General features: G+C 38.0%; 2 protein-coding genes across 8 annotated transcripts; one reads left to right on the forward strand and one right to left on the reverse strand.

The window, feature by feature from the left end:
• Window positions 1–700: 700 nt before the first annotated feature.
• LOC18429354 (putative GTP-binding protein OBGC2) lies at window positions 701–10,572 on the forward strand. Of its 6 annotated transcripts, none has more exons than XM_088861381.1 (10): window positions 701–865; window positions 1,512–1,996; window positions 2,458–2,578; window positions 6,818–6,901; window positions 7,273–7,350; window positions 7,687–7,887; window positions 7,974–8,081; window positions 8,972–9,046; window positions 9,197–9,402; window positions 10,426–10,572. In XM_088861381.1, exons 4-10 carry the CDS (start codon window positions 6,833–6,835, stop codon window positions 10,508–10,510), a joined length of 822 nt encoding a protein of 273 aa, XP_088717507.1. In that variant the 5' UTR covers window positions 701–865; window positions 1,512–1,996; window positions 2,458–2,578; window positions 6,818–6,832; the 3' UTR covers window positions 10,511–10,572. The 6 variants fall into 6 exon arrangements, with proteins under 6 accessions (XP_088717507.1, XP_020519976.1, XP_006838703.1 ...); XM_020664317.2 differs by having other exon boundaries at window positions 6,823–6,901; XM_006838640.4 differs by having other exon boundaries at window positions 2,458–2,552.
• A 3,081-nt stretch (window positions 10,573–13,653) lies between these two features.
• On the reverse strand, window positions 13,654–21,536 carry XBCP3 (xylem bark cysteine peptidase 3). Of its 2 annotated transcripts, XR_016051727.1 has the most exons (6): window positions 20,913–21,536; window positions 15,642–15,877; window positions 15,290–15,476; window positions 14,953–15,093; window positions 14,427–14,858; window positions 13,654–13,864 (listed from the first exon to the last, which is right to left on the reverse strand). XR_016051727.1 is itself a non-coding variant. In XM_006838641.4 (5 exons), exons 1-5 carry the CDS (start codon window positions 21,448–21,450, stop codon window positions 13,784–13,786), a joined length of 1,428 nt encoding a protein of 475 aa, XP_006838704.1. In that variant the 5' UTR covers window positions 21,451–21,536; the 3' UTR covers window positions 13,654–13,783. The 2 variants fall into 2 exon arrangements, 1 of the variants encoding a protein (XP_006838704.1); XM_006838641.4 differs by lacking the exon at window positions 15,290–15,476.
• Window positions 21,537–24,291: the final 2,755 nt, after the last annotated feature.

A 24,291-nucleotide genomic window follows, 5' to 3' on the forward strand; every position in this document is an offset into this window, starting at 1 on the left:
CCATCTCAAAAATAGATTTAAATAAGAGGCTTGCATTTTTACATATGTGGGCTTGACAGCATAGAACAGGGTCCTTGAATTGGTTCGGGAAAGTATCGAAAACAGGTTGATCCCCCAAATCCCTCTCATCATATTTATTTTTGCTCTTTGTTTTATTTGAACCTACCTATTATTTTTTGGCATTGTATACAATGAGACCATTGGTCACAATTAATTACAGCCATCGGATATAAAATTTGATAAGTTTGGATGTGTCAAGTTCGAATTTTTTTTTGAAGTTTAAGTTTGGTCAATGAAATAATTACATCTACTCAATTTCACATTTAATAATCAAAATTAATGTGACCACCATGTACCAAAGGTACATAGTCTCATTCTATATTTTCTCTTATTTTTTTAGGTCCCTTTAATAAACTTATCTATTATTTATTTCTTGACATTTTTCTACTCCGATCCAGGATTTGAATAACGCCGGAAATATGGAAAGTCCAAATCGGGAACCCCAATGATCAGGAAAATTGAGGAATTTGGGTCCTCTAAAATATCTCCCAGTTCAAAAATCTATCCTGTACCGGGAAGCCAGCAAAACCCGCGAAATAAAAGAAAAAAAGGGGAAATATCGGACAGAGCTTTCGTTCCCCATCTTAGTTCGTTAGAATAGCGAGAGTCGAGATAAGCCTTTCAAGGGGAGTGAAGCTAAGAGAAAGGGCCGATTCCAGAGAGAAGCTAGAGAGCAAGAGGGAGGGCCTATGCCATTGAGGATGGCTCGTGTTGCTTCTCCAAGCTTCTCTGTCTACCCAACTCTGCCTACTGACTCCAAAGCAACACCCTCCCTCTCTCCTGTTACTTTCCTTCTTCCTCTCAGGTAATTGTCTCTCCACTCCATAAAATACGTGTTCTTTTGAACGTTTTACAGAGAGAGACCATCACTTCTGTCAAAGAGAGGGAGATCATCACTTCTTCTTTAGAGAGAGAGAGAGGTCATGATTTCTTCTGTCAAATTTCTCTTGTCATTTTCTGATGTCCGTTTTGCTTTACACAGTATTGCTCATCCAAATTAGTTTATCGTTTTTATAAATTCTGCTATTTATCATGGTCTCTGCAAATGCTGCTATGTATTAAAGTAACTCGTGTTCCAGGTTTTCTTTCCTTTCTAGATCATATTATTACATGGTCTTGGAGCTAATATTTCTCTGCATTTTTAACGTAAAAATGAAGTTTTTTTATGCAATTTCAACTTTGAAGTAAATATATTTCTCTGCAATTTAATCCATCTGAGAAATTCCTATATCAACTTCCACTCTCATCTCTTTGAGTTCCTTCTATTCCCTCCTTTGCTTCGTGTTCTTAATGTTAGGGCTTCTTTAGTTAATTATTACCGTCTTTGCTTCTCTTGAATTTAGCATTTGCTTATTGGATACTGATACGCTTTTTGCTCTGTTACTTAGGATGCTACTCTTTTTGAATGATTCTTGATACTCTTCTCTGATTCTTCTTAATTATTGCCCTAGGTATGGAAAGAAGAGAAACCAGTCTAGTCTTTTGAGGTGGCAATTTATACAGTGCAGGGTTGCTAAAGTTAAAGATGACCCTTCTTCTTCTTCTCCCTCCTTGATAAAAGAAGCTCACAAATACTTTGACCATGTCTTCATTACTGTTCGTTCTGGAGATGGAGGCCATGGTGCAGTTCTTACCATGCCCACGACCCAAAGAAACCCTACTAAAACTCTAAGTAGACATGAAAAAGAAGCGATGAAGAAGAAGAGAAGTCCTTCTTATAAAAGAGATTCGGATGGTTCTCTCATTTTACCAATGGGTGGCCATGGTGGAGATGTGGCTATCTATGCAGATGAAGGGAAAGATTCATTGCTTGAACTCCATAAGAAGAATCGATACAGTGCAAAGAGGGGTGGGAATGTGGATGCCATGGGTGTTTTGACATCCATGTTACATGATGGGAATGCAGCTCCTGCAATGCGTATTCCAGTGCCCATAGGTATGTGATTTTCTAAAACTGGGTCTCTGAGTTTTGATCTTGGGAACTTAGATTATCTTCTGAATCTGTAATTTAATGCTTTCCCTTGCAACTTCTGAATTGGTTTTCGTTGCTTTCTGTGAATTTTGTGCTTCACAGTGACAGTAGTTCTGTTATTTTATGGAATTGGGCCTCTTTGTTTTTGGGAATGTTTTTTATGATCCAATACCTATTTTTGTGTGGATTTGTCTGCAACATTTGAATTGTTTTTCTTTGCTTCCTGCAAATTTAGTGGCTTGCGAATTATTTTCCTGCAAATCTCATGCTCAGGCTCTTTATAAATGTCAACTTGGGTGGAAATTAAAATGGTTGTCTTGTTTTCTTTCGCAAATTTTAGCTTGGGGAAATTTGGAAATGTAAACTTGGTGTAAATCAAATTGGCGACATAAATGTGAATTGTTGTTGATGGCAACTATGGGCAGGTACTGTGGTGAGACGCAAGCAAGGTGGAAAGTTACTCGCTGACCTTGTGAATCCAGGTGATGAAGTTCTCGTTGCAAGGGGTGGGCAAGGCGGGGTGAAACTCCTTTTTCTTATTCTTTGGTAGTGGTTTAACATTGTATTTGCTACATGGGATTTTCCTTGAAAAAAAAAAAAAAAGATTCATCATCATTTAGCCTTTTCCCAATTAATTGGGGTCGGCTACATGAATCTTGGTTCGCCATTCTGCTCTATTAAAGGTCATATCCTCAGTGAGGCCATAAGTCCCCATATCTTTTCGGACTACTTCTAACCACATCCTTTTGGGTCTACCCCTAGCCCATTTCAGTCATTCCACTTGAACTAATTCTCACCTCCTGACAGGTGTTATATTTGGTCGGCGCCACACTGGCCAGCCCACCTAAGTCTACTCTCTCTCATTTTATCTCCTATTGGTGCTACGCCTAAATTCTCTCGACTAGATTCATTGCGAATTCTATTCCTTCTTGTCTTGCCACTCATCCATATCAACATCCTCATCTCCATTACACTCATTCTATGAGTATATTGTTTTTTGTTCACCCAACTAGCAAAGCTGGTCTCACCGATGTCTTATAGAATTTGCCTTTCAGCTTCATTGGTATGCGGTGATCACATAAAATTTTAGTTGCACATCTCCACTTCGTCCACTCAGCTCTAATTTTGTGTGCGACATCTTCCTCGATCTCTCTATTTTCTTGGATTATCGACCCAAGACAAAAAGATTAGATTTCTTTATTTATTATTGATTCAGGCATCAACACTAACAATAATAATGATAATAACGACAACAACAACAACAATAATAATAATTTTTGAAGTTGTTAGCTTTGTAGAAAGAGCAAAGAGTACAAAAATTAGCAACACAAACATGGGCCAGTATCCAAAACTTACAATCAGGCCCACCAACACAAAAAGGGATTGGGCTACTCAAAAAAATGCTACACAACATATGTGAACATTAGGTACAAAAGGTTGGAAACCACATGGGAGTGAGGATCAGAATTATGCATTCACAGCTCCCATTGTTCCATTCATAGAGACTCCTTCTCTAGTGAGGTGGTCTGCTTCCGTGTTTGCCTCCCGCCAGATATAATTCCATGAGACGTGTATATCCCTACAAATATGAAAAATTTGGTCAAAAACGCTGAGTAGTTTCCACAGACATGGAGAGAGACCAGATGAAAAGGAGATGACATTCTTGGAGTCCTCTTCTATGACCCAGAGAGGGCCCCAATCTGGGTTGCAATTCTTGAGTCCTTCAAGGAGAGCTAGAGCTTCGGCCATTGTAGAGTCGGCTTTGCCAATAGGTAGGGAGAAGAAGAAAAGAATGTGGCCATTGTGGTCTTTTGAAATTGCCTCCAATTCAGGCTGGGCCTGGGTTGGCCAAGGAACTACCATTGAAGTTGAGTTTGGATTGCCCAAACTCTATTTGGTCTCCAAAGTGAGGCCCTGGTGTCCCTTGCGGGCCGTAAGTTAAGCATAGCACGCCAGTTTTGAAGAAAATCAGCCGAGGAAAAGTGTTTGAAGTAACTGTGATCGGTGGCCCAGAATATGACCATGGATAGGACCCTGTTGTTCATGTCTGCTAGGGTGGTTTTGATTCCTCGAAATGTTCTGTTGTTTCCTATTTCGCTCCATCCATAATTCCATATTACCCACAGACTTGCTGCCACATAAGCTTTCCATAGGAGGTCCCCGATTTCGACCAAGGGCGTGGGTAGAAGGATGTGAAGATCTGAGGAACTGATTGGGGTGTTACCCATGACAACTCAAAGCGTCTAAGCAGGGCACCCCACAGGGCATGAGCTACAGCACAGTGGAGAAAGAGGTGTTCATTGGTTTCTTCCTCCTCCAAACACGACGCATCTGTTGGGAAATGGAAGGCCCCTCCTCTGAAGTTGGTCAATAGTAAGCACCCTCCAGGCTAAGGCTATCCAGGAAAATACCTGGATCTTGGGTGGGATAAAGTTAAGCTACGCTTTGGAGCAAATAGCATGGGATCCCTCAGGAAGGATGGATTGCGACAGGAGTAGACGGTAGAAAGAGGAGACTGAGAAGAGGCTGGAGCGGCTGAGGATCAGATGACTTTGTCGCTGCTGGTACAAGAGAAGGGAGATGAATGGAGGAGTGCAGATAGAGCCAAGAAGTCTTCCATCTCATCATCCACAAGGGACCTTGCTTAGCCATGCCTCGACTGCTGCTTACTCGATCAGCCAAGAAGCATTCGACCTCTTTCTCAAATGAGGTTATGGTGTTTGGAGGTTACGGGTGGAAATGTTCCTTGTCTCGTCACCATGGTCTGCATGATTAGGCTTGATGCAACTTGTGGGTGAAGCTTTAGCCTTGCTGGGAGACCCGAGAAGCTGCCTTCCCAACCTCTTATTATGGGTTGGGGAAGGGCCCATCATACTTCCGTATGAAGTTGGGATTCGAAGCTTTGGAAGAACCCACAATTTCCAACTGGTTTGCCATTGTGGCCTAGAAGTCCCTATCTAGAAGATACAACTTGGGGTAGAGGTCCTTTAAAGGGGTATCACCTATCCAAACATTCGACCGGAAGAGGATTCAATTGCCTTCCTTGGGGTGAAATTGTATGTTGGCAGTGAAGGCCTCATAGCTTCGTTATATGGACCTCCAGGCACCCGAAGGTCAGCTGGGGATCAGGAATCTAGGAATCCAACATGAGTTATCACTTCAGTATTTGTAGTGTAGTACTGTCCACCACATATGGTTGTCCAAAGTGGTGAAACACCACCACCACTTGCCAAGGAGGGTGAGGTTGTTCAATTTGAGGTTTCTGATTCCAAGGCCTCTTGCATTTTTGGGATGTTAAACTCTATCCCACAAATTAGGTGAATCCCAGTAAATTAGGTGAAACTTTTTGTTCCCCCCTCACCTGACTAGCGGAAATTCCTCATGAGTTGGTCGAGTGGAGCCACTACTGAGGACGGCATGTGAAAGAGTGACATCTGGAAGATTGGAACATTTGAAAGGGTGGATTGATCAACCATGAATCTGCCACCCAACCCGCAAGCCTCCTATCAAACTTATTAACAATGTGACTACAAAGGCGCTTTTTGGGCTTGCCGATGCATAACGGTAGGCCCAAGTACGTGGTTGGGATGTCCTCGACCTGGCATCCCCATCTATTAGCAAAATACTTTTTGTGGTCTTCGATGCATACCCCCATCATCTTAGTTTTGGCCATATTAATACGAAAACCAGTAGCTATCTCGAATAGTTTGAGAAGAGGAAGGTATCCATATCTGTTGAACATCGGCATCACAGAACAAGAGAGTATCGTCGGCGTATTAGAGGTGGGACACCACAGGTCCCTGGCTACTGGATTTGAAGCCCATTAGCATTCCCCCCTCGTGCAACATAGCGATGTACCTGCTAAACACTTTTTGCCACTGTAGCAAACAAGAAGGGGGACAGGGGATCTCCTTGCCTGAGTCCTCTGGAGGAGTTGACAAAACCTGTGGGGGAGCCAGCCCTTGATAAGGATGGAAAACAGAGAATTTGATATGCAAACACGAACGCATCTCCTCCACCTTGTGCCAAAACCCATTCTGAAGAGGTTTCGTCAAGATGGCCCTGTCCACATGGTGGTAGGCCTTCTCCAATCAAGTTTGATGTTCACACTAGGGCCTTTGGATAGGTGTCTAGAGTGTGGAAACTCATGAGTGATTAGGGCACCGTCGAGGATACGGCGGTCTTTAACAAAGGCCTCCTGGTTTTGAGAAATGACCCGGCCCAAAACTTCACGCAATCGAAGAGCGAGGACCTTGGAAAATATATTGTAGGAGCTATTGATGAGGCTGATGGGGCAGGAGTCTTTAAATTCTTCAGCCCCTTCCATTTGGGAATCAGGGCAATGAATATCGCATTCATTCCCTTGTGGATGATACCTCTCTCATGGAACTCTTCGAAGAATGCAAGGATGTCAGGTTTGAGAGTATCCCAAAAGGTGTTGAAGAGCCCTGTCCTGGGCAAGAGACTTAATGACCTTAAGTCCTCTGAGAAAGGGCATTCCAGGCCAACTGTTGCATCCAGGGCGATGGTATGGAAGGACAAGTCGTCCATTCTTGGCCTGGGCCCAGACGAGGTGGGTTGTCAAATATATGGTCTCCTACTTTGACATGGGAGATAGCATTATCCCTTCTTCAACACTTAGCGATCTTATGAAAAAATGCAGTATAAGAGTAATATTTTTGTTATACTTTTGCCCTAGTTCTTATGAAAGGATGATTTTATATATGGCTTGAGTTTTAATGTGAGAATGCCATTTGATCTTTTCTGTATTTGTTTTTGTGGCAGATTAGCTTGTTAGAGATGCCTGAACATAGAAGAAAAACGTTGATGTCCCTGACCACTAACGTCATGAGGGATGAGAATGACAAGGTGAGTGTAATGAGCATTTATTTTCAGAGTTTCTTTCCTTATCATCTCTTTCTACTGGACCAATGATTATATCTTGGCTTACTTGAAGGTAATCTTTTACATATTTCAGTTTTTCTCCTCTAAAATTTTGAGATTTTATCTTATTGCTTGAATTGTGAATGTGAATATAGACCAGCCATGTAGTTTATTTAATGAGAGTCACCTACCACATGATGCTATCATTGTCATGCTTTTTCACTGCAATAGTTTTGGAAGCTGAAATATGTTAGTGTAGATTCAGAGGCAGGGTCCATCACTTGATTTCCTTTAGGAGTCTAATGGTCTCTTCAGCAATGGCACTACTAAGGAAGATATGTGTCATTCTGGTGTAGGTTTTGGTTCTTGGTCAACCCGGACAGGAGGTTACCTTGGAGCTAATATTGAGGGTAGTAGCTGATGTGGGTCTTGTGGTATGTGTTAATTTCAGTGTCATGTTACTTTCTAATCCGGATAAAGTGCTAGTATTAAGATTTAGGAGCGGCTAACCTTTGTTTTGGGATCTGTTATGTGCTGCATTATCACAATACATATTATATAATTATTTCTACTCATAATTCAGCTCCTGCCACATGCAGTCCTCTTTCCGTGCTGTAAAAAACTGTAATTGTCCTCTCTCTCTCTCTCTCTCTCTCTCCGTTTGTCTGTGCGCACGCTCGCATGCCCTCATGCACGGGCCAACATTATGTTGGTCAATACGATTGCCATTCTTCCAAGAAAATTATGTATTCTCGTTCTCTGTTTTTTAGGGACTTCCAAATGCAGGAAAATCAACTCTATTGGCTGCCATCACATTCGCAAAACCAGATATTGCTGAGTATCCTTTCACTACATTAATGCCAAACCTTGGGCGCCTCGATGGTGACCCCCGCTTGGGGGCGCTGAAATACTCTTCTGCTGCAACGTTGGCAGACTTGCCTGGTCTAATAGAAGGAGCTCATCTGGGAAAGGTACTGCTCCTTACATGGTGTTCAAGTTAGTTTTAGTTGTGAAGTTCTGAAGTGTTATTGAGATTGTAACTTTATACTTCTTGTAGGGTCTTGGACGTAATTTCCTTAGACATCTTCGCAGAACTCGACTTTTGGTGCACGTAGTGGACGCAGCAGCAGAGAATCCTGTGAAAGATTATAGAACAGTGAAAGAAGTATATAGCTTTGACATAAGACATCTTTTGAAGCACTTGAAGACTCTTATGTGCTTTATGCCCATCAATTATTTTGGTTTGTTAGGTTAAAGGGCAAATTCTATTTTTTTTTCAGTGTCGACTTTTTTTCCTATATTGGGATAGATGGACTTCGTTTTACGATTATTTTGCTCTTCAATTGTGCAAGTCCTACATAATATCTTAACGTTCAGTGCTATCAGGAATTTTTTTACTTAAGAATCCATATTTCCTCGTCTTTTGTTGATACTTATTATGTACGATTCATCAAGGGATTTGATCAATATGTTTAAGTCTACTTATTGGTACATCTTACACCAAGTGCTGTGGCCTGAAGTCTGGTACTGTACTGTTGTTTACAACCTACTTGTTGGAAAATTTCATTACTAAGAGTTGTTTTTATGGATAAGCTGTTGGAAAGTGCTCTGCTAGAGCGAACCACCCTTTATCAAAATTTTGTGATATGGAACTCAAGAGTCAAAACTTGATTTGGATGATTCATTTCTTATGAAGAAAATAGATTTCTCATGAATAAGGGGTCTTTATTTACTTAAATACTTTTTTTTCCCCAACAAATCTTTAACTTTTACGAAGGGCATTGGTTTTCTTCGGAGCATCAAATTGGGCATTAAACTTATTATTTTCCAATAATTCAAGTGTTAAAATTAAAATAGATTCTTAATATATTGATTTTATAAAAGGTTTGGCCAATGAGATGTCCACATACAGTTTCTAGATGCTCATTAATCACAAATGAGAATTTGCTACAGAGATTATTGTATGAGACAATTTGAGTTTAGGAGTATCTTGTCAAATTTCTTTTGAGATTGTTTCATTGTAATGCTTGATAGTGATGACCATCTTGCTTGCAGGAATTGCGGATGTACAATCCTGAATACCTTGAACGGCCTCATGTTGTGATTTTAAATAAAATTGACCTTACAGAGGTACACAAATTGGAGACGAACTTTGTCATTTTAAAATATAATTTTATGGTCATATAAACTTGTATTGTATATGTCACTTTTGTGCTGTTTGCAATAAATTGCTTAAAAGCTTCATGCGTACCCAAATCCGCAAATATTTCTATGTTGCAGGCAAGGGATAGATTGCCTTCCTTGATTGAAGAGATAGCTAACATAGGTTGCAATGAGATGGCCCCCAAGTCAGTGGAGAGTCTTGAGGGAGCTCTAGAAACATCGAATGGACATGAAAACCAGCCCTCTCCTCTTTCTACAATCAAAAAGGAAAAAGAAATTGGGGAATACCCACGGCCCCTTGCCGTTGTTGGTGTTAGTTGCTTGTATGTTCTTTACTCTTTATATTACCTCTACGGCCTGCATTTGTTCGGATGATGTTTCCTTGATCTCTTTTTTTATTTTTATTTTTTTGGTGGTTGTCTTGGCCTCTTGCTGTATCTTACATAGTTTAGCCTTGATTCCATCTCTTCTACCTTGTTACTCTGCTACCTTGTCAAGGTAAAATTACTTTTATATTTTAGGGTCTTTGAATAGCTTTGATGATTTCCAGCAGTTCCTGTGCATGCATTTTCTATGCAAATGGTCATTAAGGCCCCATAGATCTTGTGGATTTTTATTTTGTATACAGCATCTTAATTTTTTTTTTTTGTCCCTATGACTTCAAGGCTAGAAAAACATTTGATCAAATATGCAAATGGAATCTCAATAGCATTTATTTGAGTTTAGCATTGGGGAAAGATTTTCTAATTCAGGTTGGTATTCAATTGAAGTTTGTCAGAATTACTTTCCATTAGAGATGGAATTATTGAAGTTTGCCAGAGTTATTTTTCCAACATCTTTGCTGTTTTCCTGTCAATGATTTGCTTATTGTTGCCCCTTTGGGCCCATATGATAGAACCGGCTTCATTCATTGTTTAGTTTCATGTGTCAGTGGTGTCATTTTTGCAAAAGGCAAAGAGGAAAAGAATTAGATGCCTAATGAGAAATAACACAGTTATATAAATCTGTATCGTTTGTTAAGAATGTAATACAACTGAGCACATTATGATACTGGCTGGTTGTTAAAACTACTGTGCCATCTCTCTGTATAGATCGGAGTCACAGGAAATATGATGCCAAATTGTTTAAAAAATACCTCAATATTAGAGGGGCAGGGTCCATCTTCAATTCCTTGAGGTCTCTGCAGTGTTAAAAGCATTTCAGGTGGTCTGTGCTCATCATTACTGTTCTTTGGATGACCAGAATGCAATTAATTTTCTCTATCTGCATCTCAAATGGAAGCTTTTTATTGCCATGCCATCTTTGTAGTGACCAAACATTTTAACCTTTTCATTTATGTTTTGCAGGAAACATATTGGAATTAACCCAATGTTGAAGGAGATTAGGGCAGCTTTGAGGAAGTGTAATGATTATTCTCCAAGTATGGTGTAACTGGAACGAATCATTGTCACTTGAATTTATATGTTAGATATGAAAGTGCAAGGTGTTAAAAATGCTTTCACCCAAATTACGTACAACTAACGGAGCGAAATGATGTGCAAAAACGAGCTGCTAAAGTACTGTGATGATTAGCTTTTCATATTTGCAAACAATGTAGGAGCTTCTCAAGGAAAACAAAAAATGGGTGGTTGTACAGAATTTTTTGGGATCCTTGATCTTTTCTGTGCCCCTTTAATATCTAAAAACAGAATTTTTTGGGATCGAAACCATTTATTGATTTAAAACAAATTTAGCCATTTAGAGTCGGCCTGGTTCTCTCAATGCGGAATCATGTTTTCGTAATTACTATCTCTCATTATTTTACCAATTTGATTGAAATTTGTCACGAAATCTTCCTCTCTCGTAGATCTTCAATAGCCATATGTTTTTGGCCAAAATAAGTGATTCGTTGCACTTTATTCTATGGCGGAAAACTAGGGTTTGTGCGAACTTTTTGAATAAAAGCGATTAGAAACTCGCCATTTATGTACAAAGCTTGATTTTCTGAAGAAAAGAGATCGAATCACAGCAGATTGCAATAATTTGATTTAAACAATGCTGGTAACAGACTACCTTTCATATATTTCATTACCAGCAGTTAGCACTTCAGAAGTGCCCCAAAGTTCAAGCCTTACAGCAACCCTTTTTACTAAAATCCTTCAATAGGAGGATCTTTTACTAGCTACCATTGCTTTATAGCAGAGGGCGAACATTTCTTTATTTCTAACCATACCTGGCATATCAAGTTCCTCTTCATTCATCTCTTGATCAAGCTCATCTCACGGTCCTTTCTTTTCTAGATTCTTGATCTGGTACAGGGAGGGAACGGCAGTGAAAAAACAAGAAGTCACTGCAGTTAATTCAATAAGAATGGGAGTTATCGCTTGATTAGCCGGCCTTCCTAATACTCCCTCTTCATTTTGGTAAGGAAGAATCCGTAGGAAGCTGTTATGCATTGCCCCTTGGGAATTTTTACGGAAAATTTTATTTGCAGCTTTTGTCAACCGTATTTGTTCTTTTGCAAATGCATGAATCGCTTACATATAAAAACAAGTGCGATATTTCGTCTTGTGATCCATGTTTGACTTCACAATGATGAAGATTGCAGATGTTTTGCGCAGCTTTTCCTTTCCAGACCATAATCCAGCTGGCCATGCATATGCCCTTTGCATAAACAAGAATGAACATGATATTTTTGGTATTTGGGATGTTTTGATGTATTGAAAAGTATGCAAATAGACTTTCGATGGTTGTAAATATGTCATTGGCAATTCAAATTGGATGGTTGTAAATATGTTATTGGCAATTCAAAGTTAAAAAAAAGAATTCTGAAACTTTGTGACATATCTCAAGCCATCCAATTTGACATCTAATGACTACGAGCGATTCTGAACTCTTTGTAAGAAAGATAAATGGTCTTATAGTGGACAATATATTTATGGGAAAAGTTTATATAAAGCCTATGATCTAAACAATCGAATTAGAGCCTACCTCAAAAATTCCACTAGAAGAAGTTGTTTTGATGCTCAAATAACATCAAATTGATCATCTCCATATCAAGATCGCAAGGACATGAGAAAAAAAAATGGATTACAAGTTTTGGAAATAGTGCATCTTATAATGCATTTTTGGACCATCAATTTCCAAGTTTTCATACATCTGCTATATCTACAATGCTTTTGAAGCTTTAAATTTTATAATTAAAGATAAAAATATAATTTAAGGCTATCACAAAACTTTTCAGAATTAAAATTATATTTCACGACACTATTTGAAAGTGGGCTCTAATTTGATTGTTTAGAGCCTTGGATGTACAAACTGCACCCTATATTTAATATATTTATCTTTTTTTCTATGTGCTTGCATTATATTGTAAAATAAAAATAATTGTGAGGCTGCATTTGGGAAGCGCTTAAAACTAGATTATTTTTGCCATTTAATTATCACTGTTTTGGCGGACAACACAGTGTTTCTAGCGCCTTTTGCATCGGAGCGGGTGGTGAAAACAGTGCTCCGAATGCGCAGCAGGGAAGAAAGACCTCATGAGGTTAAAGGGTGTATTAACATGAAGCATAAACAATCTTATGTTTCACATATGGTAATTTAAAATTTGTTTGATTTGAGGTTTGATAGATCCCGTGAATAACACCATGTGCATTATAACGCATAGAAAGTTGAGGCACAATGAGTGTTAAAGGTACTGTACAAACATATCGATACTAATGAGGAAGATAAAGTAGGTGTGCAAATTTAAATTCTTTCATAAATCCTTTTTCCCAAAATTTCCACAAAAAATAAGGGCAGAAAATTGCATCAAAAAAGGAAGTTCATAGTTCCATTCAAGTTAAAATAAGAATTCTTAATATCTCTTACCTTGAATAGGAATTATGACCCAAAATGGAAATAGAACTTACGATAAAAATAGGAACTGCAATTTCTACCAAAATAAAAATACATCAAAACAACAAGATACCAATCTCAATATACCACAGAAGTACGAAAACAGTTAGAATATAAATATAAATTTTAATATGACAAATTAAATTGCAATTAAATGGAATATTAAACAAATACAATGGTAAAATTAAATAGGTAAATTAATCAAAATACTTATAACAGATGAACTAATTAACTATTTACCCTTTTGGAACTATTCCAACTCAACACCAAGTGTTTTTTTCTTTTTTGACAAGGTTATATGAGAATGCAACTCGCGACGTTGTGCTATCAAAACCCAGCCGTTACCGTCTTGACCCAAGCTCGATTCATTTTTTATGGGAATTTTGAAATTAAAGGAAAAGATACGAGTAAAGTGCCAAATTGGAATTTTGAAATTAAAGAAAAGGATATGAGTAAAGTGTCAAATTGCTAATCTCTCAAAGGTAATTTGATAAATTTCCCAATTAAATATTAGCCCACAATTAAATAACAAAGTAATTTCCCAATTAAATATTAGCCGACAATTAAATAACAAAGTAAAACTAGTATACTATTTTTATTTAAATTAAACAATTCTTCATTCAATTTCTCAGCAAGAGGGTTGTAAAAAGCACATCATCAGCGAGTATATAGCAATAAAATAAATTAATACTAGATTTTCCTTATAAATGCAACTCTAATTATATAAATATTAATTATCATCAGCTTTTAAGATAAATATTTCACTCAAGAACAGCAACATACCGAACAAAAACATACACAATATGTTACATCCATCGCTATTTCCTATATGGCTTCCCATGGTCTGAATCCACCAAATGACTGTCTCCTTTTCAACCCATCCATCTCTGTCCAATTCCCACTTCCCTACAGTCAGCAACTCACAAATGTAAGCCCAATAGTGAAGCATGAGGGGCCAAATCCAAATTTATCAGAAACAAAGTGAGAGGCAATGCATAAACATCTCGGAGAAAATAAACATCAGAACAGGAAAGACTAACAAGTCAAGAAAAATAGAAACCTTTTAAAGAAAAACCAATGCTTTAATTTGAAATCATAATGGAAACGTAACGGAAACATATTGATCTCCCAACGAAAATGAAAATTCCAACCTCAAAATTCCTGGTATTTTATTTCTTCTTCCTCTTCTTTTTCTTTTAGTATTGATGGTAAGCAGGTTTTGATGGTGCAATCTCTGTGTCGCAGAAAATGCCTTCATTTTGGGCATCAGGATCAAATAAAATTTCATATTTTGCTACAACTTTGTACAATTGGTCCCTTATACATTTTTTCAGTTCTCTTAAGAAAACATTACAGTTAAATTTAGAACAATCTGTTTCTCTGTGGGTTTGAAGAATAAATACACTCCACTTTAACTCAGCAAAAAAAAAAAAAAAAGTTGTTCAACCAGAAAGAGAAATAGTCAAACCTTGAGGCAATAACCAGTGGCTGTGTTGCAAACTGGGTAGTCTTGAGGGCAACAGTATTGACCATCCTTACAACAAACAGCGTTATCAAGATCACAACAGCTCCATGACAAGCAAATCCCCAAAAATCTCCATGTGCAACAACAAGTGTTTCCTGATGGGCAATAAGTCAAAAGGCTGCACTTAACTGGACCCGGAGGTGGTGATGGAGGTGGATTAGCACCACTCTTCGTTGGATAAGAAGGCATCATGTTTATACCGCAAACTCCTTGTGAGTCACCACTATTTCGAAGCATGTGCATATAGCCATCCATCCCCCAACTTGTTCCCCATGAATTCTTCACAATCCAATAATCAACACCATTTTTTGAGCCATACCCCACAATAAGTACAGCATGGTCCAAGGAAGTCGAACATGGTCCACTAAAGATCCCCTGTAGTGAAACCCAATTGAGAAAGTTAAATAATAGGATTATTTTGTTTGGTTTCTTATTGAGAATTAAATTGGTTTGGTGAAATAAGACTCACAGATGAGTAGAGTTGGAACGAACGTTCGCTACCACAGATCCCAACACTCACTGGCTGTTTTGCAACTGCCTGGAGAATTAAGTCCTCACTATTTGAAGGAATATCTGTATGTCCATCAATTGTCACAACATGACGCTCTGCCTAAAATAGAACAAGTGTGATCTTAGCAAGAGGAATGGTTTCTTTTGCCGATTAAGGATTTCATGAATACAGATATCTAATTATTATGAAATGAGACAAGGTGTCTCATATATGACTAATTAATGAGGCGGAATAGTGCTTATAGAAGAAAAGAAAAAAGACAAGAAAAGAAACGAAAAGAAAAGTACACTTATACCTGCGGGCTATGTTATAACAATTGTCCACTGGGACCTGAGGTCATCATCATGCATTGAAATGATGGATGATAATGGAGAAGAGAAGGTCCCACCTGAGCTGGAAATGACCCAATGGTGGTCTCACTTCCATCGTGCCATTGGATAGTGATAAACCCAGTACCCCTAGATGTGAACATAAATCTATTTCTATTTTTATTGATAAGCAAAAACAAATCAGTTACCAGTATTACTGGCCATATGTTTATTACATTAGCAACTTGCATTTTGCAAAGGAAAGACTGGAATGTTGGATAAAGCTAAATCTTGCGCATATATGCTTCTTCAAGGATGATAAATATATATGTGATGTACCTTGTCTTTAATACAGGATCCTTGGACTTCTCGATATGGATAATCCTTCTCAGTATCAATCCCATGATTCTTTGTGACCCACTTGAATGCATAGTCCATCAGCCCTCCCCCACAACCACTGTTGTAAGTAGTGTCACAGTCAATGATCTCTTGTTCTGAAAGACTTATGAGAGATCCCGTGACAATTTTGTTTATGCCTTCAATAGCACCAGTGGCCGAGAAAGCCCAACAAGCTCCTAAAAGAAGAGGAAATGAAAGTGGTTCTACTTTATAATTAAGAACTGAATGGAACATGAAATTAGAAGTGGTAGATAGGAAAATGCAAGAGTGATGTTATAGTCAAACATTTAGTTAACAGAAAGAAAACCAACAACATGACCACATTTTTCAACCAAGAAAAATTAATTTCTCAAGCAAATGTGGCAACATTTGTTCTTTTAAGTGATCTTGCCTAATTTATATGCCCTAGCTGATATGATCCAATGAATTCAAGATCAATGAACTAGAATAATTCTAACAAAAACTCGAATCAAAGCACGACTACAGAATAGCATAAATTTTTCATCATCTTTTTAAGAAAGTTAACGGGATTGAATTACTATGTGGAAATTATAAAAAAATTGCTTCCTGGGAAGGAAGCTTTGTACAAAAATAAGGCCCTTCAATTACAATGGCCAGTGAACAAAATCAACTAGTGGGGAAGGACACAGGATGGGGTGGGCAAGGAGGGGCGAGGGGAGGTGACTAAGAAACATACACTCAAACTGTGGCATTGAGTGCCCCTTCTTTGGCTAGAGAATCAGCATGTGAGTTACTCTCTCTCGACACATGGTTCCAGGAAAGTTGAAGGCCCGTGGATATATCAGAAATCTCGTCAAAAATTTGTAGCAAGTACCAGGGGCATTCAGAGAAGCCTGATGCCCAGGATATGGCATTGCAAGAGTCGCCTTTAACTATCAAACTTTGGTTTCGTTATTGAAGAGTTTGAGGCCTTCTAGGAGGGCTAAAGCCTCTGCTGTTTGAGAGTCAGAGTTGCCAACATGTTTGGAGAAAGTGGCTAAGGTAGCTCCTTTGTGGTTACAGAAAAGGCCTATAACAGTTGGCCCTGGGTACCGAGAGAACAGCCGTCAAAATTGAGTTTGACTGAGCCACGCTCGGGGGGAATCCAAAGAGAGGCCTGCCAGTCTTGATGGAAGACCAAGGAGGGGAAACCTTGGAATAGGGGATGGTTGGAGGTCCAGAAGATAACCTTCACTTTGAGTTTTTCAAAAAGGGCAGGAGCGGAGGAGAATTCCCCTCGGAAGATCCTTGAGTTATGCTCAATCCACAATACCCAGAGTGAGGCGGCCACAGCCGCCTTCCAAAGAAAGATGCCTGATTTGGCCCATGGGAACGGGTGAAGAGAGGAGAATAGGTGGAGAACTGAAGGAGTGACCCACTGCCAATTGAATAATTGGAGCAGAGCACCCCACAGGTTTTGCGCGACAGGGCAGTGAAGGAAGAGACGAGCATTTGTTTCTTCTACAGCTAAATACGTTACACATCAATTTGGTATTGGCAAGGCCCTTCTTTGTAATTGGTCCATCATAAGAACTCTTTCGGCTAGTGCAATCCAAGTATAGACCTTTATCTTTGGGGGGGGGGGGCGAGAAAGGACCACCCCTTAGCAACTATGGGAGCAGGGGCATGTGGATAAGTGGGGAGTTCAGTAAGCTTTCTATAGAAGGAAGAAACTGAAAATCTCCCGGATGGGGCTGGAGTCCAAATGAGATGGTCTACTCCACCGAGAGGAACGAAAGTCGAGTGAAGGAGAGAAAAGAGATCAAAGAATTCTGGTAAATCAAATTCCTAGGGAGGTCGTCTGTAATTTGGGCTCCAAGTCCTTGAGTGACCCTGGATCTGTGGCTTGGCGGTCATGAGCCAGAAGGAAGAACGGGGGAAACTCATCCTTAAGAGAGTTCTGCCCTACCCAAAGATCGAGCTAGAATTTCACTCGATTTCCAGTTCTCGGGTAGGACCATATGTAACTTTTGAAGTGATGTAAGATACTAAGGAGCGACCTCCAAATATCTGATGATCTCCCATAAGCCTGATCTTCGGGCGACCAAGAACATTGGTCTATGTTATACTTATGTGAAGTCACTTGTTGCCAAAGATGGTTCTCTTAGGTGGGAAACCACCACCACCACTTAACCAGGAGGACAGTGTTGGAATTCTTGCGCCCCCGAACTCCAAGTTCCCCTTAGTCATGGGGTAAGCAAACTTCATCCCAAGCTATCAATTGGGACACTTATGGCTGTTTGCATCGCCAGCCCAAAGGAAATTTCTTATGACTTGCTCAAGCTGAGATCTAATTGAGGCCAGCATTTGAAATATGGGCATTTAATATATTGGCACATTGAATAGAAGTGGCCTTAATAAGGGTTACCCTTCCTACTGAGGAAAGATAGCGTCCCTTCCAGGATGCAAATTCAAGATCAAAATAGTTGATTAAGTGAGCCCACAAGCTGTATTTTGGCTTCCCTAAACAAAGAGGAAGGCCGAGGTAGGTTGAGGAGGACTTTCAGCCAGGCAACCCATTCGGCTAGCAAGGTCGTAGGTGGATGGGGGGTCTAAAGCAACCACATTCATCTTGGTTTTGTTTAGGTTGACTTTGAAGCCTGCAGTCCATTTGAAATACTTGAGGAATAAGATAAGGGTATCCACTTCTTGGGGGACAGCATTGCAGGGTGTCATCTGCGCACTGAAAGTGAGATATAATAGGGCCATGGTTAGGAATTTTGAACCCATTCAGCATACCAAAGTCAAAAAGCCGTCGGATTGAATGGGAGAAGACTTCGGCTGCTATGGAGAATAGGAAGGGAGAGAGGGGGTCGCCTCGATGAAGTCCCCTAGAAGAGGGAGAGAAGCCTTTGTGGGAGCCGTTTATAAGGACCAAGAAGTGGGGGTTGCTAATGCACCCATGGTTTAGTAATCATCAAGCCATCAAACTTTTGACATCATAGAAAAAAGTGCAATAGATGCTATTCAGCAGAGGCCCGGTTGCTGTTGTTAGGCATCAGAGACCTGCTTTTGGCAGAGAACTAGTAAAAGACCACCAAGGAAAACTATTAATTAGTTGCTAACGTCCTCTACAAGAGTGTGCCTTAAATGAACAGAGGCCTAGGCACTGCTATCCGGCCTCAGACATCTACATTCCAGTTGGAAGAACTTGACCACTAATGGGATTTCACTAAGGTAATAACCTGGAAAAGTGATAAAGAACTTTGCCCTTCGAAGCTCCAAAATGTGTATGAAGAGATTTTTTACCGTCTAGTGCCATGAGCAGGATGAGTTTGGCCAAATTTGGAAGGAGTCCAATGAGCTCGTTAACTCCCTCTATTATATATATAAAAAAAAAAAAAAATACCCTGCACAGGATGGAAACTCCAAAACCCCTCTAGTGATAATCACTTTTTGAGGACTAACTTGTTAGATACAAGTGTTAGAGAGTTTATCTTGACTCGTTACACTGCCAGAATCTTGTATGTCTGCAGTTGTTTTTGGATAAGAAATATAAAAGTAAACACATTTTTTAATTAATAAGATTTTGCTAAAATTCAAAAGAAAAAATGAAATGGAGATTTGTATATTATCCCATCTTAGTAAGTTACTGCGCACATGAAATTCAAAAGGATTATGAAAACACATAAGCCTTCTTACAGAAATGGCTACTTCTGTATTATTCTATTAAACTTAGAGAAAAAAAACATAAACTCAAACTAGTTCAATGTGAAACAACAAATGACTTCCTTGACCATTTAAGGGAACAATAACAGATCCACCATAAAAGCTGATACTGCAAGAATCAAATGGAACACTTTACAGTTAATTTAGAAAGAGCTAGAATGAATGTATATCACAGCTGCTGTGTTAAACCAAAAGTTTGAAGAGCTGGAAAAAAAAAGAACTTCCACACCTGCATAGCTTCAACATCAGGAAACCAACGTAGTTTATATACCCATCTTATCGAGTCCGAGCTTTCTCATTTTATTCTCACATAAATAATTTTTGATCAATTTTTCGGTATCTTTCCCTTGTGCTTTCTGCGTTACCTATGTTCCAACAAGATATAGCATGGTGAAGCTTTTGGTAAGGCTGGAATGTCATCCAATTTCCATGGAGTTGAACATACAATTACCAGTTTCATCGAGTAGAACATACAACTAGGCACTGTCAGAATTTCATCGCAGCAATAGAGCCCATGATGTTCAACTTCAGTTTAATAGACAATTTCACACCATCATTCAATTGTTAAATGACGATGGTATGCATTGTTCTTAAACTCGGCCGAGTCCCCATATTGGTGAAGCGAGTTGGAGGCATGTTGGGCTGCCCAACTCACTGGGCACCAAAAAATAGCTAAAACAAATTGTTAAAAATAAAGAAATGCGGAAAATATCGATATATTATTTAAAAATATGTTTTTAGATGATTTCGACAGTTTTTAAAATGACTTCATATTTTTCCTTTTCTAATTTTTTTGAAATATTCAAGGTATAAATCAAAATTTTCAGTAATCGATCTTTTATAGAATTTTTTTCATCTTCTATGATCTTCTAATGAGTTCTATTATCTCTATTAATTTTTCTCTTTCTTTAACTATATTTTACTATCTTTTGCTTTTGCTTTTGATTTTTAAACATTTTTGAGGGTGTACATAACTTGGCTAAGTCCACTCGACCTGGCTAAGTTACAACTGAGTTACTCACTCGGCCAAGGACCGACTACCTTGGCCAAGACGAGCTTTAAAACCTTGATGATATGTATAAAACTAATGATCGCTTTCTAACGCCAAATGAACAGAGAAGATATTCACTACAAAAAGGCAGTGAAGATATCATTTCACATGATTTTTTTTTTGGTACTGAAATAAATGCACCAAGGAGTTGAGTATTTTAATCTCAACAGATACATGAACTGAACTTCGTAATACAGGCTTTGGATAAGTGAATTCAACAAACAGTATAGAAATTACAAAGGATCCAAAGAAAATGAAGAAAACTTTCTAATTAAAATCACAGTCAAGCCAATTACTCAGAACACTCATGAGCTGAGCAAATAAATATTCCCAACAACAACATATCTCTACAATCCGAACAAAAGCATATATATACAATCCAAAGCAGATGAAGTCCATGTCTCTACAATCCAAAGCAGATGAAATGAACTTCAAAATCACATAGATCAAAATAAAGGAAATCCGCAAATTAAGGGCAACAGGAGAGATACCACAACTCCCTTGGTCTTTAACATTCGTGACTGCCCCTTTGTCTCTCCAATCAAGAGAAGAAGGAACATCAATTTTTTTCTGATCACTGCGAAAATTGGAGCTCGAAAAGCGAAGAATAGAAGGACAAAGACCCAAGCGCTTGATCTTGAATTCATGGTGAGTGAGATCAGCAAAAGCATTGAGACCAACTGTATAATTAGAGTTAGCTCTCTGGTTATGCTCCCTTATAAAGACCAAGTTATCTGAGAACACTCTGAATCTTTGCTCCTTCTCCTCTACCGTGCCATAAGTACGGCCATGGCGCCTGCACCATGACTCAAAAATGTCGAGCTCATTCTGGCTCTGATCACGTTGATTAGGGAGATAAAGAAGTGGAGTCTCCTGGTTTTGATCCTCTACAATGCCATAAGTACGGCCATGGTGCAGAAGTTGAGTCTCCTGGTTTTGAAGTTGGGGATCTGAAAAAATGGGATCTTGTTGGTGGGAGAGAGAAAAAAACGCCAAAAAGAACAAAATGGTGCAAATGGAACACATCATCTGTGCATGAACGGCTCGACTTTCTCTAACCCTGCTCCCGTAGTATTGGCACTGGGCCTATTGCTTGCTGCAACGTCGACGACGATAAGCACAATATTTCCTTTTATTTTCTCTAATATATTTGTGGAGTCACATTTACGTTTAAAATGGATATTGAGTCTATTGAATTGAATGAAATTAAGTAGAAAAGACAAGAGGATTTGGTCCTATTCCTATGTGATGGGAAGATTTAGGAGCGTCTCCAAAGCATGGTCACAGGAAAACACAGTTGCTTTTTCACTTTGGGAAGTGTCCAACCATCAATACATGGTCATTTAACTCTTGTCATTTCTTTTTCCATTGTCATTTTAATTGATTGCGATTTCGAGTTCTTATAAAAGAGGCGGGTTGCGTTAGGTAAGCTGTCAACGTAAAATTTTATTTATATATATTTTCTATTTAAAATTGACCGATTCAACTAGTGTTTATCTTTGGAAGAATTTTATATTGTGGTAACTCAAATTAAGGTGACAATAACATATGTTGTTTTTTTTTATAACGATTTTGATATTGATTTTAAAAAATATACTATATTTTTAGATGTGTTAAATTTGCACCATCCATATGTTGTGGGTCTTCTACAAGTAAAATTGTTGCTTTGAAGTATATACTTTTTGAACTTAAGGCATATTTCGTTTGTAGAAATATATTTTTTACAAAAATATTTTCACCTCCTTATGTAACTACCTAAACATGCCTTCATATCCAAATTCAAGAAATCCCATACCGACTCTATCTTAAAATCGAAAATAATATGCTAACTTAATAGAAAAAATCAATCAGAAGTTACACCAAGCCAATGTGGGCAATTGTCTAGTGATCAAAATATTCAAAAACCAAGCTAAGATTTCATGAAATTTTCCATAACCGCCTTTATTCACTTTAAAAAATCAATTTTAAAAAAAAAATAATAATTGAGCTTTAGACATCTTAAATTTACTGTCGATGAAATGATCAACTCAAGTGTAATCATCATGTATTTTGGCTGCAAGACCAAAGTTACAATCTGGTCCCAACGTGCCATCAAATCAGTTCAAGTCAAGATTATCCGTTGGGTACCAAAATGTTAGCGTAAAGATGCAATCCCACCCATCTGTTCGGCTTAGTCAAATCGTTACAAAAAAATCAATAATATTGCACTAGCGACTGCGCATCCACAACACAAGGTTGAGGTCATGGTGGTAGCACACCCCATGCCTCAGGTGCAAGTAAACCACTAATTAATTATAAAAATAGGTAAAGCTTATGGCCCATTAAATTAACAAATATATATATATATATATATATATATATATAGTCAAAAATAATAATCAAAGACCACCCTAGAGACTCGGATCAATTTGGAATCGGTTATGGATATCATCAGTTGGAGATATTGCAAATATATTTATAGAGAGGATAATGATATTGCCGATGGATTGGCTAAATATATTTACAGGAGCCTATTCGCTATATATAGCTAATGATGTTGGAGATAGATTAGCCAAGAGGCCGTTTTTATGAACTTATGAGTATCTGAATCTTTATTATTTTGAAGTGATGTAACCTTTGGTTGGAAATAATATCAAGTGAAAAAATAATGACCGAAGTAATTACCGTTCAGAAAACACATAAAAGGCGCCTTTGTGAGTCTACCCAGAAATTGAGCACATTGCCTACGAACTTATTGGTGACAATAACCAGAAAAAAATAAAAGTAATAAAAAAAAAGAGAAAAAGGTGATGAAGCTTGAAAGACAAAGTGTATATACTGAGAGAGAGAGAGGAAAATTAAAAGAAGTAAAATTTTATGCTTTCGATTTCCAAAATACTAGGTACTTTTTTAAAATAATTCCGTTAAGGTCCCATCCAATACCCTTTTTTTTTTTTTTTTTTGTAAAATTTTGTACTTTCAAAGTGAAAAATACTATATTTTGTAAATTTTTGTACTTTCAAAGTGAAAAATAATGATAGTTTTGAAACAAAAAAAAAAGAATAAAAAAAAAAACGTATACTTTCATCTTTAAAATCATAATCCCAAATACCTATTTAGTCGATAGAATACCCATAGACCCCTCCAAGTTAAAAGAAAATGATGTTTATCACTTTAACCTCCTCCAAACTTTTGTTTTATTGTCTAAATTACAACACTTACCTTTTTTTCTCTAATAATCCCAGCGTATAAATTGAACCTAAGATGCATCTTGACCTACTTGTGAGGCTCATGAAATTAGCAAAAAATTTAAGGATTCAAGAGAGGTTGAAAAAGAGAGAGAGAGAAGTTCGTCAGGAAAGAGAGAAAGAAAGTGGGTGTTTTTTTAGTATTTTGATGAAGGCGTCATCAGAAAAAATAAAAATGGGTAGAATATTGTAATTTAGACTACAGAGAAAAGGTGTGGAAGGAATAAAATGTCTTTTTGTTTTAACTTGGAGGAGGTTCAATGGTTTTTCACATACTGAGGGGGTTATCTGTGATTACAATTTTGGAAAAAAAAGTAAACATTTTTTTCTCAAAATTGAAAAATTTGCGTATAAACACTTCTTTGGGTGGTTCACCAAAGATGGGATTTTCTACCTATGATCAAAATGGAACTCAAGAAAGTATGTTGTAAATTATTATAAAATTTAGAATGAATTTTTTTTAGTAATGCAAAAACTAAATAATAGGCATGTAAAAGTTCTCTTTTTTTTGTCCCTTAAATATAACCGGCATAGTGCACATCCATGAGGAGCAAATTAATATATACTCTCTTAAGCAAAATACCTACTCAGGAGGATTTTCTCAATCTAAAATTTTAGAGTCTTTTTCAGAATAACAAAATGA

This window comes from Amborella trichopoda, chromosome 3, assembly GCF_054954075.1.
Source record: "Amborella trichopoda isolate Santa Cruz 75 chromosome 3, AtrichopodaSantaCruz75HAP2 v2.0, whole genome shotgun sequence".
In the NCBI taxonomy this organism is placed as follows: Eukaryota; Viridiplantae; Streptophyta; class Magnoliopsida; order Amborellales; family Amborellaceae; genus Amborella; species Amborella trichopoda.

Excerpts from the sequence above, each read along its gene's own strand:
- XBCP3 (XM_006838641.4), bottom strand. The coding sequence starts at position 21,450 with ATGATGTGTTCCATTTGCACCATTTTGTTCTTTTTGGCGTTTTTTTCT. Across the intron at positions 15,094-15,641 it reads GATCCTGTATTAAAGACAAG|GCAGAGCGTCATGTTGTGAC; the intron begins GTACATCACATA and ends GTTCTATTTTAG. Across the intron at positions 14,859-14,952 it reads CGTTCCAACTCTACTCATCT|GGGATCTTTAGTGGACCATG; the intron begins GTGAGTCTTATT and ends GTTTCACTACAG.
- LOC18429354 (XM_020664317.2), top strand. The coding sequence starts at position 750 with ATGCCATTGAGGATGGCTCGTGTTGCTTCTCCAAGCTTCTCTGTCTAC. Across the intron at positions 6,902-7,272 it reads TGAGGGATGAGAATGACAAG|GTTTTGGTTCTTGGTCAACC; the intron begins GTGAGTGTAATG and ends ATTCTGGTGTAG. Across the intron at positions 7,888-7,973 it reads AAGGAGCTCATCTGGGAAAG|GGTCTTGGACGTAATTTCCT; the intron begins GTACTGCTCCTT and ends TACTTCTTGTAG.